At 38.3% G+C, this 24,893-nt stretch overlaps 3 protein-coding genes across 7 annotated transcripts in view; 1 reads left to right on the forward strand and 2 right to left on the reverse strand.

Annotated features, from left to right (window-relative positions):
* The window catches only part of LOC130924392 (potassium/sodium hyperpolarization-activated cyclic nucleotide-gated channel 1-like), a 270,629-nt gene extending 263,401 nt beyond the window's left edge, over nucleotides 1-7,228 (reverse strand). The window contains exon 1 of one of the 2 annotated variants that reach the window (XM_057850949.1): nucleotides 7,134-7,228. The gene's annotated coding sequence lies outside the window, so the exon portion shown is untranslated. Of the gene's footprint in view, nucleotides 1-2,904; nucleotides 2,967-7,133 lie in introns of those variants that run through there. The other variant, XM_057850945.1, reaches the window with a different exon arrangement.
* A 1-nt stretch (nucleotide 7,229) lies between these two features.
* On the forward strand, nucleotides 7,230-22,668 carry rec114 (REC114 meiotic recombination protein). Of its 4 annotated transcripts, none has more exons than XM_057850995.1 (6): nucleotides 7,230-7,319; nucleotides 8,761-8,850; nucleotides 17,700-17,783; nucleotides 18,035-18,208; nucleotides 19,547-19,627; nucleotides 20,746-22,668. In XM_057850995.1, the coding sequence occupies exons 2-6, from the start codon at nucleotides 8,800-8,802 to the stop codon at nucleotides 20,908-20,910; spliced, it is 555 nt and encodes a 184-aa protein (XP_057706978.1). In that variant the 5' UTR covers nucleotides 7,230-7,319; nucleotides 8,761-8,799; the 3' UTR covers nucleotides 20,911-22,668. The 4 variants fall into 4 exon arrangements, with proteins under 4 accessions (XP_057706978.1, XP_057706950.1, XP_057706959.1 ...); XM_057850967.1 differs by having other exon boundaries at nucleotides 7,250-7,667; nucleotides 20,746-22,656; XM_057850976.1 differs by having other exon boundaries at nucleotides 7,250-7,667; nucleotides 19,550-19,627; nucleotides 20,746-22,655.
* The window catches only part of nptnb (neuroplastin b), a 40,785-nt gene continuing 37,023 nt past the window's right edge, over nucleotides 21,132-24,893 (reverse strand). The window contains exons 8-9 of the mRNA XM_057850955.1: nucleotides 22,322-22,395; nucleotides 21,132-22,225 (exon numbers count right to left, since the gene is read on the reverse strand). Of these exons, the coding sequence (XP_057706938.1) occupies nucleotides 22,335-22,395 (61 nt within the window). The 3' untranslated portion in view covers nucleotides 21,132-22,225; nucleotides 22,322-22,334. The remainder of the gene's footprint in view (nucleotides 22,226-22,321; nucleotides 22,396-24,893) is intronic.

The following is a 24,893-nucleotide window of genomic DNA, read 5'->3' on the forward strand; positions in this document are numbered from 1 at the left end:
ATTTTTGTCAGGCTTGCCACTCCGAAAAGCAGTTTCGTCCTGGAATTAGACACAGGGCTACATCCCACAGCTCACACTTCCATGGGGTGTCGGTCCTCTTTCCACCCTTCCATTTTCATTTCACTTTACTTTCATTGTCACTATAAATGTACATGAAAAAAAGTCAGTATTTATGAAAATAATAAAGTATAAAATAAAAATATATACAGCAACAAATAATAATGGAAATCTATATGTATGACAATAGAAAGAATACCATAGCTGAATATGTGCTACATCCCTAATCTTCATATAGAAAGAAGAACACCACAAATTATACATTCCTGCCTGGGATACCCACAGTGCACGTACGACTTTGATCTGATATGCACATTTTATTATTGTATACACAAACACACACTTATATTGCATCAAAATTTACTTTGTCTTGCAATATCAAAAGAAACTTCTTCAGCATAAAAAAAAAAAAAAAGAGTGAGTTGGCTTACCTCTGCTCGTCGATGGCGTCACCCACGTGTTCAAATCAGTCACTATCTTCACTCGAGGACTCTTCCGAAGAAGACGATGATGACGAATTTGGACCATCCTCTTCCTCAAGTTGATCAAAAAGCACAAATGCTTGCGCTAAATTTAGTTTTCCGTTCATTGTCAAAGTCACACAAAGTCGCTGCTCGATCCAAACGGCCGTCGCTCGCCACCTCGCTGCTTCAGAACACTCCTCCCTCTCGTTCGGTAGAACCTCACACGGCAGTTATATTTATTTTTTTTTTAAAAACGCATTTTGTGCTTCCACTGTGACTTCGAAAGGGTTCGTTTGATTTGCGTTTTTTTCATGGAGCTTCCGTTTTGAAAAAGGACTAGAAATGATGGAAATATAGACATAAACAAATGATCCATGCAGCGTTTTAATGTTTTATTGAGAGGACAATAAAACTATAAAACTTAAATGACAATATCTCACGTTTTAGTTGGTCGATTGACTTCACATAATAACGAGAGTAAACCGCAACTTCCGCACTTTAAAACGAGACCAACCAACGGCATGTGGGTGACGTAATTAAAACGTGAGGGGGGCTTCAAAGACGACGTGCGCTGAGGACGCGCCGGCGCGTCCTTCGACTCTCAAGGGTTAATATCAAATTGTTATAACACATACTAACATTTATCTTTTAAGAATTACATGTCTTTAGATCGAGGATCCCTTTAACTGTGCTGAGAGGAAAATACAATATATAGACAAAGCTCTCGGATGCTTGATAAACATAATAGACAATACAATTCAATGTTTACCTATTGAAATACATACAAAAAAGCATCAAATATAATCCTAAATTGCTTTTCCAGAACAAGGATCCAGCCTTCACACATTCAATAAAAAAATACCAGACCAGTTCAACCGTTTAAATGATTAAGAAATCTTGAAAAATGAGTTTATCTTGACATTGATTTGTCAAACCTATCACGGTTCGAGGACGGGGCAGGCAGTCACTGGCATTGGAGTGGACCCAAACGCAGGGGAAAACATGGGGAGGCATGGCAGGGTGGTGGTAATGCATAAATGATTTAAGTGAAGTGAACAAAAACAAACTAAATACAAGAGTACAAACAAAAGACTGCGAATTAGCGGTGGAACGGGGTGCGCCGAGCCTTCGAAGCGTGTGTCGAGTAATGAAGGTACGTTTCCGCGAAGTGTGTGTCGAGGCTTGCTTCATTTAGGGGAGGTTTCGAAAACAATGACATCCAAAGCCTCGCCGCCCAACTTTACCACGTGATTGCTTCAGGGAGTGCTTTACATTTTGCCGCGTGGTTTGACAGCTCACTCACTACACCTTTGGTTACATTCAAAATGTGGGTGTTTGAAGGAGAGTTGCGATCAGGTGAGAGTTTGGATAGTTTGGAGGTAGTTTGGAGAGTGAAAGGTTTAGGAGTGAGGATAAAGGAGTAGCTCAGTAGTGGGTTTATAGGCCAGCAAGAAAGAGGACTTCCCAACTGCTTCCCACAAGCTTTTTTGAATGAAAATGAACAAGACCCAACCCCATCCTGTACATCAATGTTCAAGTTACACTGTTACTGTCCTCTGCCTGATTACGTTAATGCCAATTTCAGAAAAAATATTGCACAACCTGTCATATAATACAATTTGGGGAATCATTTTCACACGCACATACAGTACTAAACATTATTTCTTACAGTAATCCCTCAGTACTTCATGGCTCAGCTTTCGCTAAATCAGTGCATCACAGATTTTTTAATCTTGTTATAGGAATAAAAGTTCTAAAAACATTTAGTACACTTGATTTTGATGTACATTTTCATTTTCATTTTCATATTTACGTACACTCACACTCACCCCCACACACGTATCATATAAAAGAATGGCTGCAGTATGTTTTATTTATTTTTATATATTATTTTATGTATGTTATCTATATTAATATTTATGTTTCAAATTATATTTTTATGTTCTAATGATAACATATGCATTTATAGGATTTTATATACACTTATTGATATTATAGATACACTAAAAAAAAAAAAAAAAAAGTATGTTAAAAAATGGGGGAATTATCCTATTTTGCGGTTTGCGGTTGGTTCCGGTCCCCAATAACAGCGATAAGTGAGAGATCAATGTATATACATACAGTATGTGATAACCTATGTACATAGAGGATTTGGTCAAACAATATGTTGTAAATTAATACCTTCCTAACAGACACACACAAAATCAACAAATTACTCATGTGGTTGAACAACAACTGACTGTGATCATACACCTAACCAGTAGGGGGTACCGTGCTCACATTAAGCTTCGAGAAATGAACCCTTTCTCGAACCAATTGGCTCAAGTGGTTCAATGCCTCACGAGGCTTCATCTTACAAACACAATTGTGAATCAAAACTTACTATAAGATCCAGGGAACAGAAACACAGGCAGCATGGACACTGGCATAGACGTGACATTGACGATGACGCAACAAGAATTGACTGCACATGGGGAGCTTAAACAGAGGCTTGGGGTAACGAGACAATGAGGCACAGATGTGTGACACAAGAGGCAGCAGATTGGTCGACACACAAGGAGAAGGCGAAACAGATGAAATCAATGGGCAATCACAGGGAAGAGACACTAGGAGAAAGCAAACACAAACCTAACAAATCTCAAATGAATACTAGAAAACAGATTTTATATATACAATTTATAGTAATCGTCTTTTCACTGTAATTATGAACCCTAATGGAATTAACAGCAGAAATAGCCACAGTAGCCGCACTAATATACATTTATAAATAAAATTGACCTTAGATTACAAAGTGTTCTCATTATCAATGAAGTGATCATCCCCTTCGTCTTTCAAAATTATTTTGATTGAGTCTGTCCCCACAACCCCTCCCGTCACCTCCGCTCATCTAATGGAAACGTTCTCGCACTCCCCCCACAAATAACACACCATACTTGGGGGGAAAGAGCCTTTTCCATTGCTGCCCCTTCCCTTTGGAACTAACTCCCTAAACCCATCCCCGCACCTGTTCAGATCTTTCTACATTCAAAAAATTATTAAAAACTCACCTTCTTAAATTGGCTTTTAATTTATAATTATTTTCTCTATTGTTTTGTACTGCTCACGTTGTGTGAGCCTTTTCATTGTTTCAACTGTAAAGCGTCTTTGAGCATTGGTAAAAGCTTTATAAATAAAATGTAATATATCTTATTATTATTATTATTAAAAAATAAAATGAATAAATAAATACGCTATCATCTCAACCAAAAAAGCTATGACTCCCTTGCTGTGTTAAAAATAAGGTTTAGAATTCAAGTAAGAAAATATATATAAGTTGAAAAATTGCTGAAATAATGTAACTTTTGGTAAGCATTACTTTAGGTATAATGAAAACTGAGTTGCGTCATGCAAGCGAGTGAAAGCCAGGCCAATGTTTATTCTTGAGTATCCTTTTATCTTTTATCTGGATGGCTCCCTGTTTTTTCCTCCTTGGACAAAATGTTTTGAATCATTTGTTGTTTTCCCATCTTTGCAGAATTTGCGTTGTTTGCATCAAAGGAGCAAGTGACGTTTGCCGTAAAGTAGTAAGCACATTTGTAGTTATTTTGTGTGGCAGGGTTCCTGCCACCCTCCTCAAAGTTAATTTGTGTCGGTGAAAGCCATACAGACCCTCTCAAGATATAAAAGAGGTGTCATTCAACTAGTTGTCAGTCGACATATCATCACAAATATTTATATATAATTAGTAACAATAATATGAAAATATTTTATAAAGGTTGAAAAGTTACCTAGTGTTGCTTTAACGTGCCATATTTGTATTGAGTTCATTTTGTCTACACTTTTTAGATTAGTCGACTTTTTTTCACATATAAACACACTGGTCAAACCACACACAACGCTCTGCCATATATTGGTCCATCCAAAGGACAAAATCCACCCAGAAAACAAATGTAACTCCATATATAAAATTCCACGCAAATCATGCAATAAATCATACATCGGGGAGACAGGGAGGAGCTTTTTTTTTTACAAGAAAAACAGAACACAAGAAGGAATGTGAAAAGGAGACAACGATAAGACAAACAAGGGCAATAAAATAACAAGCACAACAAGAACATCACAAATCAGCCATTATCGATCACTGCAAAAGGGAAAACCACATCATGGACTGGGAAAAGGCATCCGCACCAAAGAAAACAAACAACAGCGCTGGATCAGGGAGGCCATTGAGATCCGCAAGCGGGGCCCAGGGACCATCAACAGGGATGAAGCGCCGTACATGCTCTCTACTACCTGGACCAGCATCCTGGAAGGGTGAATCGTCAGCAGAGGGCGTGACTTGCCTGTCAATCTGACAGGTGAGTCAAGCCTTCACCCATCAACTGATAAAGATGCGTCACACCAACACCAGCGACTCTCTGATGAAGGCGGAAATGTTCGCCGAAACATTTCAGGTAATTAAACCACCTATAACTATTGTCTGGGATAAAATTAATATATCGACTAATTCAACGTCCCATGTTTATGAATATAGTTAATTAAAAACACTTAAATTTCATTCAGAAGTTGCCATTATTTATACAGAAAATCCCATTCAAATTGAAATTGGCAACCAAATAATAGTGTGTGACAATCATGTCCATCAGGCTGTCTTTGATAGAAACGCTCTCAATAAAGAAATAAATCAATTGAAAATTGGAAAAACAAAAAGGACATCAAATCCTGCTAGTGGAAATTTTGCCCAGGCCAACTAAGGGTGGGGGTTTCTGGCAGGAGAATTTTGAACACTTACACACTCTACCAGAGCTCCAAGCATCATCAGACGTTATTTTGAGAACCTACACTTACCCACCGGTGCCCCCTTTACACCAAAAGCCGAGCCCCTTAAAGGCCCGGGCCCCAGTGTGTCCGCACAACCAGTCCCCTTCTAGGTTCCGCCCCAGCATCAGTTATTCCATATCAAACAAGCGCCACATCCAGGACCAGCATCAAATGTTGCAACAATTGATTACAGGATGTTAGCTAAATCTTCCCTTCGTTCAGGGGTCTCCAAACCGCTCCTCGAGGGCCGCTGTGGGTCCATGTTTTTGTTCATACCGATCAAGCACAGACCTTTTAACCAATGTGGTTTCCACTAAAACAAGCAGCACCTGACTGCAATCAACTTATTACACTTATAAAAAACCAGATTGATGAAAAGGTGTGGTCTTGTTTTGTTGGAGTGAAATCTTGCACCCGCTGTGGCCCTATGTGGAATAGTTTGGAGACCACTGCCTTAGTCGATTGGTGGCATGACAAAACTGGGGGTTCTATGGGGGGGGGGCAGTGATCAATTCTTTGGATTGTCCCCAAGGTGCACCCAACCACCTCCTGAAAGGCACCCCACACCACCACACGTACGCTATACCAATAATAGCTGTTATGGCTGAATTTTCAACAAGGAAACTTTATCTGAAACCCTCGATGACAAATTATATGTGCCCCTCTGGAAAAACTCTGGATGCAGCCTGCATGGCCGCCCCAGTAAAATCGATCCAGGACCGTCAGTGCATGACTGACACTTTGCACCTGACCTCTACAATGAGTTTCCTACTAAGAAGCAGGAAGCATTTCTGTACTAGTATATTATAAGCATTTCACTGGAGCAGGCGCAAACCTTGAACCATCATGTTTCAGAAAACCCAAAAACGGAGAAATTTTCAACACTTTAACACTTAAATTTTGTATTGTTACTTCAACCAAAGCCCTTCATCCTTAAAATCAGAATCATTATAATGCATGCTGCCAGATAGCTTCTTGAATAGCTAATGCGTAGCATTTTTCTAGGTTCTTCTGTAAACGGTTAATCACAATTGGACTAGTTCGGTATCGATGTTTATAATAATATTTGCATGCATGATTTTGTAAAGTCAAGCCTAGAGATGCTTAACCGAATTGAGAAGTCTCATGTGATTTTGCTGGAACTGTTTAAATCTATTTACCACTTCCACTTGAGGCATTACCCCCCCCTCCTCCACCCACCCCACCAAATGAATGCCACAACGACTCATTTATGTAATTTTACTAACTTTATCATACTTTTCAAACCCTAAACATACACTCAATAATATTTTACAGTTTTCTCTTATGTTTGTTGTGGCTTTTCCATTGCGTGTGAAGCTTATTCCGTGTAGGTCATACATTTGGTTATTTGGGGAATGTTGTGATTTAGCAACAGGAAGTTGAATATTCACAATGCCCACAGGGGAAAGCAGGGCATAGAGTTTTGACTATTCAATTTCTGTTTTGTTTTTTTTAAACAAATGTTATTTAAAAAAAACAAAAACAAAAAAACAAAAAAAACAACTAAAATAAAATCAACATGGTTGTAATTAAGTATAAAATGAAAGTTGGCCATACACTCATGAAAGCAAAGAAGGAAAGTAGTCATGCTAGGCAGGCACATTTAAATAAATAAAAAAAAAAAAAAAGAATTTCACAACTAAAGAATTGAATTTGACTTTGATTTTCAAAATGTTTAAAAAGTTATAGAAATTACCGAAATTAAATTGAGAAATTTTGAAAAAAATCATTAACTGTGATAAATCATTCAGGGTGATCCAAACCATCAAAATAAAAGTACTTGGTAGTTACCTCAAAGGAGATTTTGACCTCTTGGCTGCAAATCAAATGCTATTAGGTTAAATTAATGTTGCCTAATAAATAAAAAGGCGTTTGAGCCGAGGGACACTTCGCCATTTCTGCCTGGCAACAAGTAACACGCAATGACCGGAAGTGAATCGGAGCCGACCACCTGTTTCTGTGCTAGCTAGCTAAAAAGTGTGTTAATAAACTAAAGTAAATAGTAATATTTGTGTAGATGAACTATGTAACAATAAAAACTTGAAGTAAGGCGCTTCGTCGGACACAATTGCGCGACATTTTCCAATCGTAAAGTTGTAAACTTGATTAACACTCGCCGAAAAACACTGAAATAACCAAAAAAATCGCAACACGCAAATGCATCTCATTATTGTCAGTTTACCCAAAGGAATACACGAGAAATATAGCATAATTGAGTAATAACACCAATAATTTCATATGGCCAGCTGTGTGAAGTGGCGTTTGAAACGTTATGGAAGACTTATTCAAGATCCCGGTGAGACTGGCAAGAGGGAATCCTGGAAGGTACATTTCCATTTACCACGTTAATTATTTTTTTTAGTCAGCGTTCAAGTTTGTTTGTAGTAGTTGTAATTAAGTGTCATAATACGCTTTAAAATGTATTATCTGGTCGACTGGAACGATGTATCTTTATGGTTTATTTCACATTTGAAAGTTAATTCATTTCACTTTATGGTTGTCGAGTACGTTAATGTACGGAATGGGTGAAAAGAATAATATGGTTCATTTCCTAGTTTATGCCATAAGATTCCCTCTCCTTTTATCTGTCAATAGGAGCAATTACAATGGCTGTGTTTTTACTTAACCACCTGGCAAGCTATCACAGAGTGACAGTGATCCAAAATGCATCATAATAGCAGGACCTCAAAAAAAAAAAAAAAAAAAAAAAAAAAAAAAAAAAAACATTAAAAAAGACGCTGTTTACTCGCCCAATTATTTGCTAACTCGCTTCAGTGAGAAGAAAAAATTCAATGATGTGTTTGTTTGACAACGAGATCATGTTGGGCTCAATTAGCTGTGATTACATTTAACCGCTGTCTCTTTATCTTCTTCTCCCCTCCAGGAAAGAATTCAAATGGTTAAACTCAGTGTGAAAACAAGTTAACTGCTGATAATATTTTAGTATGAAGAGATTCCAAATATCCAATACTGTCTGATTGGAGAAGTACAGTTCTAGAATTCCCGTATGTTTTAAAGGGGGACCAAACCTCGTTTTGTTTTGCGATATTACTTAGAACATTAATCAAAACTCTTATCTGATTAATATTGCATTTGTGGTATAAGAGTTAAACTAAAATAATTATTTCAACTAAGGAGAATGCCATGTTTATCAACATCAGTGACAACTAAAGGTGACTCGTTCCAGAGCACATTTGTGGTGGTTGAATATGCTTTATTGATTTGCAAAGTCCACCACCACATGTGCCTCTAAATTCCTTACCTGTGCACCAGACTTCATCACTAACACATACATTAATTTTTCAGAGAGCTTAAATGGTTGCCAGTTTGAATTCCATCTGTGTTATTTGTACATAATGCATTTTTTTCTTTTGTCCCCTTTTAAGACTCTTTTTAAAATCTTTTTCAAACTTGACAGATTTTTGAAGCAAAAAAAGGAGGGCCTGAAATCATCTTCATGATCTCGGACTCTGGATACTTGATGGTCTTACAGGGGCAAGAATGCTTGGTAAGAGAATGATTAATGTTACTCTTAAATTTTTGCTGCTGCTTTCATGCTTTTGCAAATACAGTATTAATTCCTTTCTCAATCCTTTCTGCTATGATACATTTAGAAAATACTAATTGCCCAAAAATGTTGGTGTTTTGGAAAAAATACATCCAACCTAATCAACATTCAGAACCTTCATAAACTAAACGTTGTCTTTCAGGGGAGTAAAAAAAATGCAAATACAGTGGTACCACTAGATACGAAGTTAATTCGTTCCAGGACCTTGTTTGTAAGTCGAAATGGTCATATGTCGAGTAGTGACGGGAAAAGTCGTTCACCTGAGGAAACGAATCAATTCCGGTTCGTTCAGTAAAAAGATTCGTTCAAACAAATCGTTCAACGAATCGTTCGCCCTCCTCATCCCCCCCACCCACAACCGCCCCAATGAATCGTTCGGTCAGTGAACGGGAAGTGACGTTGCCAAACGAATCACCAAAAGACCGCTTAGCATATATAACTGAACAGGAAGGCTTGGTCCCGCCCCCTCTTGCACAGTACACAGGCTTTTCATTGGCCGCTCTCTTCGTAGATTCAGAAGTGAGTGACAGACTGTGTTTTTCTGTCTTTTTTTTTCACTGCCTCGTCTCTGCAGCCAGCCGCTGCAGCAATGAGAATTTCCGTGTCTATCATATTTCTATGGGATCAAAGCCATGGCTTGTGCTTGCTTCACTTTGATATAGGAAACGGTTAAACATTTCCCCCTTTTTTTAAGCACAAACTTTTTCAATCACGCTAAATTACGTGCACGCTCCCTTCCGTATTCGTAGTTTAAATGCGTGTTTACGTGAGCTGGCTGCTCGTGAAAGCCATTTGATATACCACCAAATCATTTCGGCTGAAGAACAAATAAATGTGGAATTTAAATAAACTGTCTTCGGCTATTTTTTCCGGTTGAGTGAGATTTATTGTACACAAATAAGAAAATATAAAAAATATTAATAAATAATCAATTTATTATGTATATTAATAAATATTAAATCAGCGTTATAAATAAAATGTATTATTATTATTATTATTATTATTATTTGGCTTCTCTGACACGAAAATAAATAAATAAAACAACACTCGAAAAAATATTACCTAAAAATCGTGTTGAAATGTCATTTTTGCACTCGTATTAATATATAAATAATCCCATCAACTCCACGCAGTCATCCCCTCCCGATCTCAGATCGCCAAATGCTGACGAAAAGAGAATCGTTTGCTCTTTACAATGTAACCATTCCACTCTCATTGGTATGTTAAGAAAATGGAGACATACACATATATATACATCCTACGTCCCCGCGTTTAATTTTTGGACGCTTTAGTCGCACAGGATGGACTGATGGACTCAACGTTAATTAATTTGCGCCCCAACCCGACAAGCTGTGACACGGAGAAAAAAAAAAAAAAACTCGGAAAAATATGTCATGAAACTACCGTTTCATAGCAAATCAGTATGATGGTGATCATACTAAATAGTCATTTTCCATGGGCATAGATTAGATAAATTTCGCTGCCATGAAGTCCAGCTAGTCTCTTGACAGCTTTCTCGCCCGCCCCCGCGACGTATCCATAGCTCAGCCTTATCGCCTTGTAGCTACTGGCGAAAGTTTTAACGTACTGTAAAGTGGATACAATGTCGTCATATGTAGTCTCGAGTCTGTTGAGAAAAGCACAGTAAACTTTGCCCACTGTGTTTATGTGGTGATTTTTGTGCATTTGAGTAGCATATGATAGGCTCAACATGAAAGAATATGTGATAAAGCCCTTTCCTTTCAGTCCTTAGCTTGTTCACTGCTGCAGCGCTGCTGCGTGACTGCCGGTGTAGGCTGACTATAAATTAGCGTAGCAGTCTAGCAGAACAAATCATCTAAGCATTCTCGGTAGGACGGAGAGTCAGTGAACGGGAAGTGACATAATTCAGTCTTGCCCCCTGCCTGCATGCTGGCTGCTTATTGGCCACACGTGGAAGTGAGTGACAGACGCCCTGATTCTGTTTCCGCTCCCTCCCCTGCCCGCGATGAGGCTGGCGTCTGATTGGTCGTGTGCTATGTCAGTAGACGCTGCCGCTTGCTCAACGCCCTCCCACGCAGATAACAAGGCAAGCCCCAACTTCATAGAACGAATCAGTGCAGAAGATGATTCGTTCGGTCTCGTTCACCCAAACAATTCGTTCAAAAAGAACGAATCGTTCACGACCGATACAACACTAATGTCGAGCAGGATTTTCCAACAGGAATACGTTATAATTCCATTAATTCGTTCCACAGCCCGAAAACCTACAGTAAATCCTTAATAAATACTGCTGGTACTATTACAAATGGCAATTACACATAGCAAAAAACATAAATTATTAATAAAAACTGGAATAATAATAATTCCTGTAATAATGAGACGAATCGGGTTCTAATGTGGCAGACTTTTTTTGCTTTACCTGAACGCACTGCGTTGCTGATGTGACGGTGAGATAGAGAGTGCGGTTCTATTTTACTTTCTTTTAATGTTTTATTGTTGCCGTCAACTGGAGCAGACAGTTGGCGTGTTGTGTTGCACAAGTTCTGAAATAAATCGCGCAAAAGCACCGCGGTTCGCGTGTACAGGGCCTCCTTGCCCCTGGCGCGGCCGCCGATCGAGGCAGACTTTCGGGCTGGCTCTCCAGCGGTTAAAAGCCGTGCAGCTACTTCCCCAGCGGCTTTTGGGCTGGCTCCATACCGCATCCGGCTGCTGAGAGCCGGCCCCTCACCTTCATTGCGCCTCAGGGTTTCGTAGCTGGGCGGACCTTCTGGGTAAGCGTCACCTTTTTTCCCTTCACCACCTGCACTTACCTTCTTGGAACCTTTGTTGATTTCTCTCACAAGAAAATCCGTTGTGCACCCGTCTTCGGTACTGTCCTGTCGTTGTATTGAGAGATTGTCGTCGGATTCAGAAACAAATGGTGAGTCAAATTTTACGTTGGATGTCGAAAACATCGTGTGTCGAAGCGATCATATGTCGAGGTACCACTGTAGCTGGGTTTTGTATCAAACCACATGAGGGAGCATTAAAATCGTATACATTAGAGTTGTAGAGTAATTGGTCATGTCAAAATGTAACTAACAGGTACATTCACTGGCTTTGTTAAGTTTCCATTGTTGTCACGTTGACCTTACGCAAACCAACATGCATTTGCAGATTACTTGTTTGTCACGCCATCGATAACACATTTCCGAAAGGCTAACGAGGTTATAATCCCATGCAGGCTTTGTTTGGTTTGTTTAATTGTTTTAAGATTGCCGCAGTGTCAGGAGGGACAAAAGAGGTCTTAAATCCCTCCTGTGCCTTGAGGGAGAAACTCCCAGACGTAAAAGTTTCCAGCTGCTCATCACTTCGTTGGACGATAATCTCAGACTGCCGAATACATCGACTTTGCCATAGTAGAACTGCCGCCGCAGATCTGGCGCAATGCAGCAATTAATTCTGATGTTCCACATGCACACATTGGAATCTGCAACGTGCTCATCCATGAAACTGCTTGCCACATACCTCTACTAGCTGCTTTGTAATTCACAAAATAAATTACGACTCTCCTGCATCTGCAAATGTCATGCTCGCGATGTTGGCAATTTATAGTGTGTCACACTTGTTATTATACTGTAGATTGCCTGCATTATAGATTGCAACATTTAATAACATTGCAATTAATTAGTGATGCCGGTTTCCAAATGATGAGGCTGGTTGGGAGATGGGTGCGTTTATCACATGCACGGAAATGATAGCAAAAGTAAATAATAATCTCGGTGTTAAAGTTGTCATACATGGTGGGTATTTTTGGAGCAATAAAATGGCTGGCAAGTTTTACCCTTGACCAAATCATTTCTGTTATTTCAAATCGGGCTCTAGTTTCCACAATTCTCTTAACCAGCAACCTGAAACTGGCCACAAAGATTCAACTGTATGCGTCTGACCATTGTGTTAAATGGAAAAAAAAAAGAAAACAAAAAAAAAAATCCATATTTTGAGTAACAAATAGCTGGTGTGGAGGAGTCAGACTGATTTTCAGGTCCATTGGGATATTGCGACTAGCTTTTGACCAGGATGATATAGCGCTCTATTTAAGGTTTAAGATGTAAACGCTCAGGAAAGTTTCAAATAGTGTCAGCTTAGCAAGGCCTACAGGCCACACGATAAGGCTCGACGGGAAAGGATGCCTGGAACTGGAAATTTTTTTCTGCTTGGAAGAATAGTGTGACTTTAGTTAAGACCTTCATAGCATCGATGTAGACGTGTCATCAGCAAAATAAAGCAGGGTACAGTTTTTAAGACGGTTTGAATGCAAGTCTACAAAAATGACATTTACTTTTTACCACAGATCGGCATTAATTGATTACTTAATTGTCAGAATTAGTGGGATTGACAAAATTATTGTTGATTATTGTTGTCTCATTTTTCAGCTCATTTGTAAGAACTCTGGTAATGGAGTAAATAATGTTTGAATCCCCAAAAAATTACACCGCTTAACAGCACAGCCAGTGTGTGCCGACTGTGACGTCAGTTATACGCACGCGTGTACGCCAGAGAAACGAAACAGGTATATATTAGCAAAATTAAAGGCACACAGTCTTTGTAGCTACTATACCTGCTCAGTCTAATGCGGTCTTTCGCCTTTCTCTGTCTCAGACACATTCGAAGCCCGTTTTCCCTGTTGGATCTATTATTGCATTTGTTGTCTATAGCAGCTCATAAGACAATATGTAACAAGTACGCGGGAAACTTTGCATTTTATTGGCTAAAATATTATGAGTATTTCAAAATGTTAGTGAATTGCTATTTTGTGTACTTTTGGTAAATATTAGCTTTTATTTGAGTTTTTCTCCAGTATTACTCTTCAGAAAAAGGATATTTCTCAGTTGTTTTTTTTTCATTTTAATAATTAAACAATTCTTTTCACGAGTGTGCGCTAGATCAGTGTTTTTTTTTTAACCTTTTTTGACTCACGGCATGTTTTTACATTGGAAAAAATCTCGCGGCACACCACAAACCAAAAATGTTCCAAAATTATTTTCTGTACAGTATATTCAATTGTAAAATAAATTCTCAGTATGTATACATACTCAGTGTGAAACTTGAGCCTGTTTAGATGAACACAAAGCCTTGTTCTTCAGCAGTTTTCAGTGTTTTTATTTATTAATTTATTTTTTTTATAGCAGTTAGGCTTGCAAAAGCTCAGAATTATCAGACAGGGGGACTTGAGCAATGTCTTTAACCACATCAGGGCCTATCATCTCGCAGACAATGGCTTTGCAGGTGAATGTACAGTAGTTAATGTCTCTGTCACGGTGTCTGACTTTTTGGATTTAGCAACAGGGTAACTGGCTTTGAGGGCTTTCTCATTTTCCTTCATAGTTTTTATATTACAAAAAAAGTTGGTTGTTTCTGTGTTTTCACGAAGGTGAACAAAATAGTCCATCAACTTGTTCTGAAGCGACGGGTGTTTCGTTTGGAGATGACGTTTAAACTTGTTTGACACCATGGCACTGTGCTGCTCGTGTCGCGTTCAAGAACTGGGATTGACGGTCGTCACATATGGATAAAATAAAAAGTTCGAGTATATTAACACATGACGAGTCTAACGAAATTATGTGCAGTAGACGTGTTGGGGTCCACATTGTCGCGGACGGCAAGGTTGTTGATGGCTAGAAATCCAAGCAGTTTTTGAACACGACACGAGCAAACTTTGCTCATTTGCACACGACTAAGAACTTTCTACCTACTGCAACTCCGCCCGACGACGTAAAAAAAAACATTGTAATATTCCCAAATGGGGAAATAGAAAGGAGAGGAGTCGGTGATGACTTTCCCACTTTATAGTGGCAACAATGGAAAATAATAAACAAAATAACAGCGGCATACGCAACATGCGACCGCTAACTTGCTCTCACGCCGTTCTTCCTCCCTCCTTGCTTGCTTCCTGCTACGTCACCACTCTGCAGTCTGATGGCTCCTTCAAAGGCACAGTTACGGACATTACAATAAGTGTATATATATGCGACATTAGATAATTTCTCACCGGTTGAAAAAGACTGCACTAGATAAAGGTGTGTGAACCGACTAGCTAACCAGTCATCTGTTTTTTAATGATTTTCATTGAATTACATTAATGCATATATACATACATCTTCTGAACCGCTTATCCTCACCTATGTCAGATCAAAAATAGAAAAAAAAAAAAGGCATCTTACAAAGACATAGATTATCGTTTACCCACCATGCTACCTTTATGTATTGCTAAGTACAATTCTGGGTTATTTCGATCACATGTACTGTATGTGTCGTATTTGTAATATACAAATCCTATATGTTGTGTCAAATTAAGTAAAGGTTTGAGTTATGATTAGGCCTGTCGCGATAACAAATTTTAGTGTGCGATAATTTATCTCATAAATTATTGTGATATGCGATATTATTGCGCCCCACCAATTTTTTTTTTAAACCAATTAACAATAACACAGTGAGAATACAGTAAATATGAATAGATCAAGTACACCCATTTAAACGCGATAAATATTTATTTTTAATTAAATTAAAAAATACTTTTTAAGAAATCACAACTAAAAACAATAGACCATGCCTCTTAAGTAAAAGACAACAACATTAATACCGCACAGAAACGCAGAATGAATGAAATGTGTTTTTCAAGAAAAAAAAAAAAAAATTGCACTTAATAACTTAAGCATTTAGGCAAATGAAAATTTTTCCCCCTCATAGCTTCTGCAATGGTGTTCCATAGGGATGCAACGATACAGTTAAGTCACGGTTCGGTATGATTTTTGGTACGGGGAACACAATTTTCGATCCAATTCAATTCATTTAATGCTCTGAAAAAAAAAAAAAACAATTGTATTTTTTGTTTCGGGTTTTTTTTTTTTTTTTTTTTGGCTAACGAGCAAAAATTAAATTGCCATCATATAAACATGCATTTTAGTGCATAATATTTATGTGCTTACTTCTTACTGATCTGAAAAAAAAATTGTATAAAAGTGCTGAGAAAAATCTTTACTGTTTGTAAAGTGAGGCGGGGCACACTGTTGATTGCTACAGCTCTCTTAGCAGCTAGGTTTACTACATGAGCAAGACATCCTATTTGTGGTCCGAATCCATCTGTGTCACGTACTGAATTAACAATATTTGCAACATTATCTATAGTCACTGTTATGGATATATTTGACCTTTTTAACTTTTCACTTTGACATTCAGTCATGACAGTTTAGAATTCATCGATGTAGTATATGGACTACGTGTCCCATAATCACTCTGGGCTCACGTAGCCAATGGCACGGGACGTATACACATCTAGTTTGCTATTTCATGATATCTAGTGTGTGCGCGCATTAAAAAAGATAGCAAACACCGCTGAAGTCACGTCTGCTCATTACTGCACAGCACCAGCATATGACAATCGACTTTCATAAACAGGACGAGTTTGAAGCACAGCGCTCTTAATTTGCCACTCAATGTTCATCATGTCCATTCAGCTGTCCGTTGTCAAAGCTAGGTTGATTGTAGCAGCCAAGTCGGTAACAATGTTTTGGCAGACTTCGTTGTAAATATCTGGCGTTGTGCCGAAAAATAGCCGTCCTGCGGGAAATGTCATCCTTGACGGGAGCGGCCACACGTCAACAACACCGACGCGCCGGTGATGGTCCACAGTCAAGCACTGACGCGGCCGGTTTACGTTGAACAGTAGGATATAATGGGAACGATTGGCTCCGGCGCTATTGATTGCCGGTGTAGGCGCACTATCCTATTCCCCTCACTATCCACTCGCGGGGGCCTGCGCTTGTCCGTGACGTTCCTTATTCTCGCTATATGATTATACAACTTTAGCATTTGTTAATAATACGCTCTGTGTGTAGTATCATCCATCGCTTTTCCTTTTTAAATGGGCACTTTTAAGCGAACGCAAGAAGTAATAACGGGAACATTTTTAAACAGGCATTTCACAGGAGAGCATTTCGACTCTTCGGCCAATCATATAGCGAGAGCGAGTGGATAGTGAGGGGAAGGGGATAGTGAACCTACACCGGACCTGGAACGAAGATGCATTTTGCGCAGTTGGTAACGAGGAATCCGAACTTTTAACAGCACGTTTGCCGCACGCGCGCACGCACATGCACGCGAGGCTATAAATCGCAGCGGAAAAATTACCACCTTCATTTTCATTTAGCGTGCAATAAATGGAATTATTGCATATTGCGACAGGCTTAGTTATAATTACATGTTTTTGGAATAAGCTAAAAAATAAACCAGCATATTACATTGAAATCTTTAATAAAATGCAATATAGAGTGCCCTAAAGCCCTTCAACTATGAATCTTTACTTGCTAATCATTGACAAATCAAAGGCCACATAGACATAGATAAACAACCGTTCACATATTAGGACACTATGGGGTCTTCATTGAACTTCGTGTGTTATGGAATGTGGGAGGAAGGCAGAGTACCTGAAGAAAACTCATAAGAACATGCGGTTCAAACAGGCTCAAATAGAGATGAGAATACAGAACCTCATATCTTTGAGGCAGGGGTCCTAATCCACTGACCAGGGTGACTCCTATCGTCTTTTTTTCCCTGTATTAATCCTACCGTCAAATGAACGACAGTCCAGAGCCCAAAACGTCCTCAAAAGTAACTGAGAAAATAGAGACCCCTGCTGACAGATTTGAGTACTAGTAATGGCGCAAACATCAAATGACATTGTGTAGTGACGTCTCTCACTTTAGAATGAATATTACACGATACAATATGATACATAGGCTACTCATTTTCAATTTTTGCTGTTACAGGAGACACTTCCTTTGATTGGTGCTGGAAATGTGCTCAAAGCCCACCAGAAATCAGACAACCTGATGCTTCGCAAAACTGTCAAAGTGAGGTTTTTGACCATGACTCCTATATATGTGTGTGTGTGTATGTGTATATATATATATATATATATATATTGTGCCTGTCAGTTGTTGCCCATTATATTTTTTGGGCTTTTTGTTCCATAAAAAAAACAACAACAACCTTCTTTCGGTTCTAATGAGATGCTGATTTCAAAAAGGCAACAAACAAATAACAGTGATTATTCAATTGTTAGCTGGGAGTGACAGCAGCGAAATTGAACGTGTTTCCTCAGGGATCAGGCTGCATGATCAGGATGCAGTTTGACGGCAGTAACAAGTCGCAAGCCATCAAAGAGTGCTTGAGTGCCGCAGAAAGACTCCGGGAGTTTCTGCCCGTCAACACTCTAGAAGACGCCCTGCCGCCAAATAATCAGCCCCTAGCTGACGTCCCTGTCACTGTGACACAGGTGACCCATTTTGTCAATTCATTTAATTTAAAATTATGTAAGATTTTTTTTTTTTTTTTATAATATAATTGTACAGTTCTACCTTGATGGTTGGACACAATCAGCCCAATGTGATTTTATTGACTTTGAGAACAAGTATGTATACGTAGTTAAAATCGCCACCCAAAAATGTTTTAGGTAACATTATTCATTGCCAGTAAGAGTAGGGACGAAAGGAGGAGGCGGGAGGGAGGGTGGAGGCATTGTGTTGAAGTAGTTTTTTTAAAAACAGATTACACCACCCAAAAATGTTGTCCAAAACATCAGTTTTTCCAGAAGCCATCATTTGAGTTTCGAAAATCATATGTGTGTTCTATTCAGGCAGAAGGGGCAACCAAACTCGGCAATATGACATGTGTCCATCATGTTTTTTTTATTTATTTTTTATATATATAAATGTTAACTAAAATTTAAATTACTGCTATAGCTTTTGTTATTTATAGCCTAATCTACCTAGTGGGAATGGGAAATCAGTAATAAGGCAAGGACCGCCTTCAAATGTTCATTCTATTGCAATATGAGAGTGTGAGTAATGAGTTGGCAACCGTATAATTTAATATATATTACTGTATACGTAAAATACTGAGAGCGAACGCCACGTGTCGCCGCAGTGATAATGACAGACTGTTCATGGCAACTGATTTATGAGGATTGTCTCAACTAGGTCAGCTTCATATATTTGGGCACTAGATGGTGCTGTTTACAATTTTGTCATCTTTAGAGGTCACATTGGTGCCGCAGCAGCTTGAGGGACTATGATGCACTGATGCAGTATGTTCTGAACTATCTAGTCAGTCTGATATCTTTGTATTCATATGTATAAATGAAAATATAACCATTACCTTCTATTCGAATATATTCTGATTTGATTACTAGTAGCGACTACCCCAAACTGATGAAAATATCCATAATAACACGATGCTAAAAATAAATATTGTAATACTGTTACCGTAAATCACAATTAGACACTAATGCTATTGGGAGGTGGTGGTTCTACTTTGGAACGTGTCCACTGTAATTCTTTGAATATTTTATATCCTGTATATCTATGTTAGGTTGCCCATGTGTGACATGCAGTGGATGAGACATGGGTGGTCACCGTGCCAGTAGGGTGGAATGTGACCTTTTAGCAAACAGACACACTGAAGGGGTTCCCAATAAAGATAAAAGAGCTATAAAGAAGGGAGGGGAGAGCTAGATATTTTTCAATTAGTAATGAAGCCAATTGATTGGACTCTCTACTCTACGATGTCGTGCTGTTTCTGGTCACAGCTTTCTCATTTCATTTTGTGTGTGAAGCAGTGTCCACAGCAGGGTGAGGCAGCCAGAGCTGAACCAGAGGTTGTGCAAGGATCGCTGTCCATCAAGCGCCTTGCTGAGGTATGTATTTGATTCAAGTTATCTTTAGCCAATTACTAGCCAACTACAAATTGGGCTGGGCGTTTGAGCCTAAAAAAACAATTCTGCCCCCTGTATAAAAATCTGAATTCCAATTTAATGGATTTTGGTTTTGATGTTTTTTTTCCTTGTGTGATTTACTTTATTTCTGTTGACATCAAACAATCCATCATTATCTTCAACAGAAATAATCAAAATATTTTATAGAAAGTGTAAAAAAGTCCACAAAAAAAACAAAAACGTATGTAAACACAATCCTTGCCCTTAATGGGGCACTTAGTTAACTCATTAGCAGTCAAAGACTCATTTTGAAAAATAATTACTTAAGCTTACTTAAATATGTACTATTTTAAGAATTTAAAGAAGAAAATCAAAATTTTATATCGCTGCCAACGGAATGGAAGTGTAGCGCAGCCAATGGTCGAATTCATCATTTTTCTTTGAGTTAATAAAAACAATTCTTAATCAACAGGCCAATTAATTAAGAAAATAACTACATGTGTATATTTTTTAAAAAACATTTTAATTAAAATAAAAATCAATTTTATTTTAATCTTTTTTATTTTTTAGATTTTATTTTTATAGAAATGATATTAACTTTGTATTTCATTCAACAAAAAAATATATGACAATGATCATTAATCATTTTAAAATAATATCAGTATTGAGATCTGGTATCCACATACTGCATGTGCACATATATTTTGGCCACTTGGCAAATGATATTGTGGCCTAAATGACCTAATGGCCTAAATGACCCAAAATGTGTCCACATACAGTGTGTGGACGCCAGGTCAAAGTCACTTGCTCAATAAAGGCTTAATAAATTAACATTATAAAATGCTTATAATGTTAAAAAGCATAAAACTGACCATGCAAACTAACGGGACACAAAGCCTCATCTGCATAAGACACAACGGCTGGAGGACACTAAAGAATAAGTGGAAATGAAAGACAACATGAAACGATAAAATACAAACCCCAATTCCAATTAAGTTGGGAACTAGGGACATAGTATAAAACAAAACTATGTTTCGCAAATTTTTTTCTCGGGGCATTGAGAACCTGTTGTACTGATATAAGGTATTAAATTTCATCAGAACCTTTTGGGAATTACGCCTCTGACGTTGCCTGGGCTGTACCGTCACGCGCCTTCACAACCCAGAGACCTGGACGCCTTCGTGCGTGTTTGTCTGCTGGATCCCAGCTTCCCGGCTTTTGTGGAGCAGGTAGAGGGTGAGCTGAGGAAAATACTCGAAGAGTGAATCATCATTGACAAGTGAAGGCAGAGAAGAGGTCAAGTCAGAGTTGCACTTCTGTGTTTGTTTGCTGTTTTTCCCACGCTGTTCCCTATGTAGGAGTTTACTCGCTTTGCACTGCCAATGTCACTCGCTTTGTAGTTGTGCATTAGCACTTAGGACATTTAAATGGTTGATTTGATTACCACAACTTCAACAAAAACTTTCCCAAAAGTTCATTTTTTAAATTTTTTATTTAGAAAAAAAATATTGGTCTTATGTTTGATCGTGGCTATATACTCTGGTCCCTCTGTTCACACAACAAAGCAGGTCCGTTTCCCATCGCAACACACATCATCAGTACATTGTATTGAAAGGAGGAGTCATGCAGCTACAGCAGTTAATGTCACTATGCCAGCTTCCAAGGGATCCCACGATATTAAAGCTTGACAGATTAAAACAAACTGCCCTCCATTTAATCTATTCAAGAATACATTTTGCATAGGATTATAGCCATGCTATATAGTCAAAGAAAAATACAAAATAAAAATATTCATTAAATTAGGAAATGTTAAAAAAAATATTTTTTTTTACAGATTTCCTATCATTTTAACACTCATACTGCAACGTATACAAGACGCTCTAAATTACTCTCAAAAGGAAATTAAAATAATACACATACCATTGATATTTAGTTAAGTTTAACACACAAATTTCTGTATTCACTCTCCATTAAATTTAAATACTGCCAGTCACTGAAGCCCTTGCTTCACGATAAAAGACCTATTAAAAGTGGACTCATCGTCACAAAATCAAACATTAAATGACCATGATATGCTGTACAAATGTTCAAGAGGAAGAAGACTATATATATAGATATATATATATGTGTGTATATATATATATATAAATATATATATTTTAGCATGACAATAAAAAAACCTTTTGGGATGCAAAACAAAAGCCACATGAGGTATAACAACAGAAGATGTCTATTCTGAGTATCCTATTGCGTAACTTTGCATGCATTTACATGATATGTCATACAAAAGGGAAGGTTGCCTCATCTGAGGGCCAGGATTCAAATCAAATATGAAGACATCAACATCACATCAGGAAAAAAATGTGTACACCTCTGTGGTGATTTATAGTCACTGTTTGTCATCTTGACATCTCCACGCGACAAGGCATGCTTTAAGACTTTCCACTCCACTTTCTCTTTGTTGCCAGTGTTATGCTGATATTGTTTCTTGTAAAAAGAGACAAGATATTTTATTTAATTTTTCCTCCCTTAAGACTGGCCGCAACTCAGATGCCGCCACGTAGCGTTTTCCCATCTCATCTGTGAAGAGAAAATAAAGAGAAGCCATGACCACGGATAATCCTCGGCAGCGCGTTCTATATTTAGCTCCCGCCATCAGTGTCCACAGAGTCTTACTTGAGTCGGTTGCTTATTTTGTGTTCCTTTGGCGAACGTTTTTGTCTTTGTGGTTGTTTGTAGAATTGGTTTTCCTATGAAGGAAGTGGGTATGGTTTTGAAAACATGAAAGTAAAAACAGGTGAAATTGCAGTCAAGAGTTACTGTATTTCCACAAATAATGGCCCAATATTTTCTATTCAACTACACATTTGGGAGGCCTTATTTCAAAGGGCATTAGCATTAAGAAAGTTAATGGTCAGTGTTACTGGCTTCTTTTAAATGACTGTCAAGAGAAAGTATTGTAGGTCTTAACTAGGGATGTCCCCGATCCGATCACATGATCGGAAATTGGGCCATTTTTTCTGAGGATCGGAATCAGGTGAAAAGATTGCGTTTTTAATAAAAAAAAAAAAAAAAAAAAAGCGTTATATAGATATACTGTAAATATATATATATATATATATATATTCATATATATATATATATATATATATATATATATATATATACACACACACACACACACAACTGTATTTTCCGCACTATAAGGCGCACCTATAGCCTTCGATTTTCTCAAAAGTCGATAGTGGGCTTTATAATCCAATGCACCTTATATATGGCTCATTACTTGTTAATCATGGCGTGATACTGTATTCCCTTTAGCCCAGCTCCATCTATTGGATGCATAACGCAACCCCAAGCACTACTACTATTACTGTGCCTTACAATGCGGTGCACCCTATATATGAAAATAGTTTTAAAATATGCCATTCATTGAAGGTACGCCTTATATTCCAATGCGCCTTAGTGTGGAAAATACGGTACATAAAAGGCTAAAAAGTAACAAAATAATCCAGAAATACAGTGGAATTGCCAAAAGAAACAAATATATAAATACTTTCTATACTCTGCAACACTCCCAGAAAAAGCGGAAGAAGACTTACTGTAAACAGTCCAGTACTGTAACATGAAATTTTGTTCAAATAAAAAAAATTAAAAAGACTTTTTTTTTCAGTAACTGATCAGGACTCAATATTGTCAGATTCTCAAAATCAGTTGACTCGCAAAAATATGTGATCGAGACATTCCTACTCTTAACCATTAAGGGGATCCAAGGATAGAAAGACATGTAGTTCTTAGAACATTAATGCTAGTACGAGTTATACTAATTTGATATTAAAACCCCTCTTAATGTTTTCGTTTTTAAAAAAAATTGTAAAATTATTTTAACTAGTAGGTCGCCATTATTGTTGTTGACGTCGCAGCTTGGTGACGTCAAATGGGCTCGCTGCCGGTCTTCCACAGTGTCACTTGTGAACTACATAAACATGTCGTCCATTCTGCCCTTCCAATTTGAACCCGAACATAATATTAATGGCAAGGATAGCCCTGTTGATATTTCACAAAACCAGCAGCAAAAGCAAAATGAACATCAAAAATGGGATGAAACTAGGAGTAGCGTACATGTGTCAAGTTCACTAGAGACAGCTACCACTCCTGCTCTAGTGGCGGAGCCGGAGAGTGATGTGAAAAAATGTTTGCAGATCTTCACGCTAAACTACTGTGATCCAACTTATTCCAATATTATAATTTGTAACGACTACAAAGTGTCACCCGCTTAGTAACGTTGCAATTCTTTATTTTGGAAAGTTATACAACACACGGCTGTTGTCAGCCACACCTCCGTAAGTCATGCATTACATTCAGGAACGCAAGCAAATACCTCCACTATAGTATAACCTGATTTGTTACATTATTATGGAGATAGTTAGCATCCGGAGCTGTCGTGTGGATGGTATTAGCACAAACACACACACACACACACAGCGGTTTGATAACTTTTTTGCATCACCTTACCTTATTTTTGTCACGTACTGTAAATGCGCTGTCCACGTCGTCTGTGATCATCCTGCCTGTGTCTCAGTTTATCAAATGTTGCTCCGAGAGTCCGGAAGCTTGCTTAAAAACGAATGAATCTTGAGTCTTAAACATAGTTTGATTGCTGGCTATTGGCATCATTTTCTGCCCGACAGGTTATAATTAAGCTTGAGAACGATAAACCGATACGACCGGATATCCGGTTTTACAGGTGAGAGATACAGATGTATCGATAGTAAAATTACCATTCGACAGTAATTACCCATTAAATATTCAATGAACCGGTAGTAGAAATAGAATTCGGCTCTCGCGAGCACAAGAGTCGGCTTCTAATGCCTAGTTCAATGCATTGCGTAATATGATAATAATTTAGCTTTTACTTCACATGCTGCGCTTGTGTCATTCACCACACGGCGCACTTAGATCGAGACCGCACGCATGATATAATATGGACAAGCACTACTCACAGTCGTGGTTGCCTTAACTCCCCATGCATTTCGGCAGAACATCTACTAGTCGCCGACATTACCCGATCGTCACAGGCGTGTCATAACAACGCGAGAGCTAACGAAACCACGCTCCGTAGCATTTTTTTCACAGCCCAAAACGAAACTAGTAGTGGCAACGAAGCAACATGCTAAAACAATGGACAGTGTGATCACCGACGGCAGCGACGTGCAGCGAATGATTTTCAACGCACCCAGGAAAACAA

The sequence above is a fragment of the Corythoichthys intestinalis genome, chromosome 1 (assembly GCF_030265065.1).
Source record: "Corythoichthys intestinalis isolate RoL2023-P3 chromosome 1, ASM3026506v1, whole genome shotgun sequence".
NCBI lineage: Eukaryota > Metazoa > Chordata > Actinopteri > Syngnathiformes > Syngnathidae > Corythoichthys > Corythoichthys intestinalis.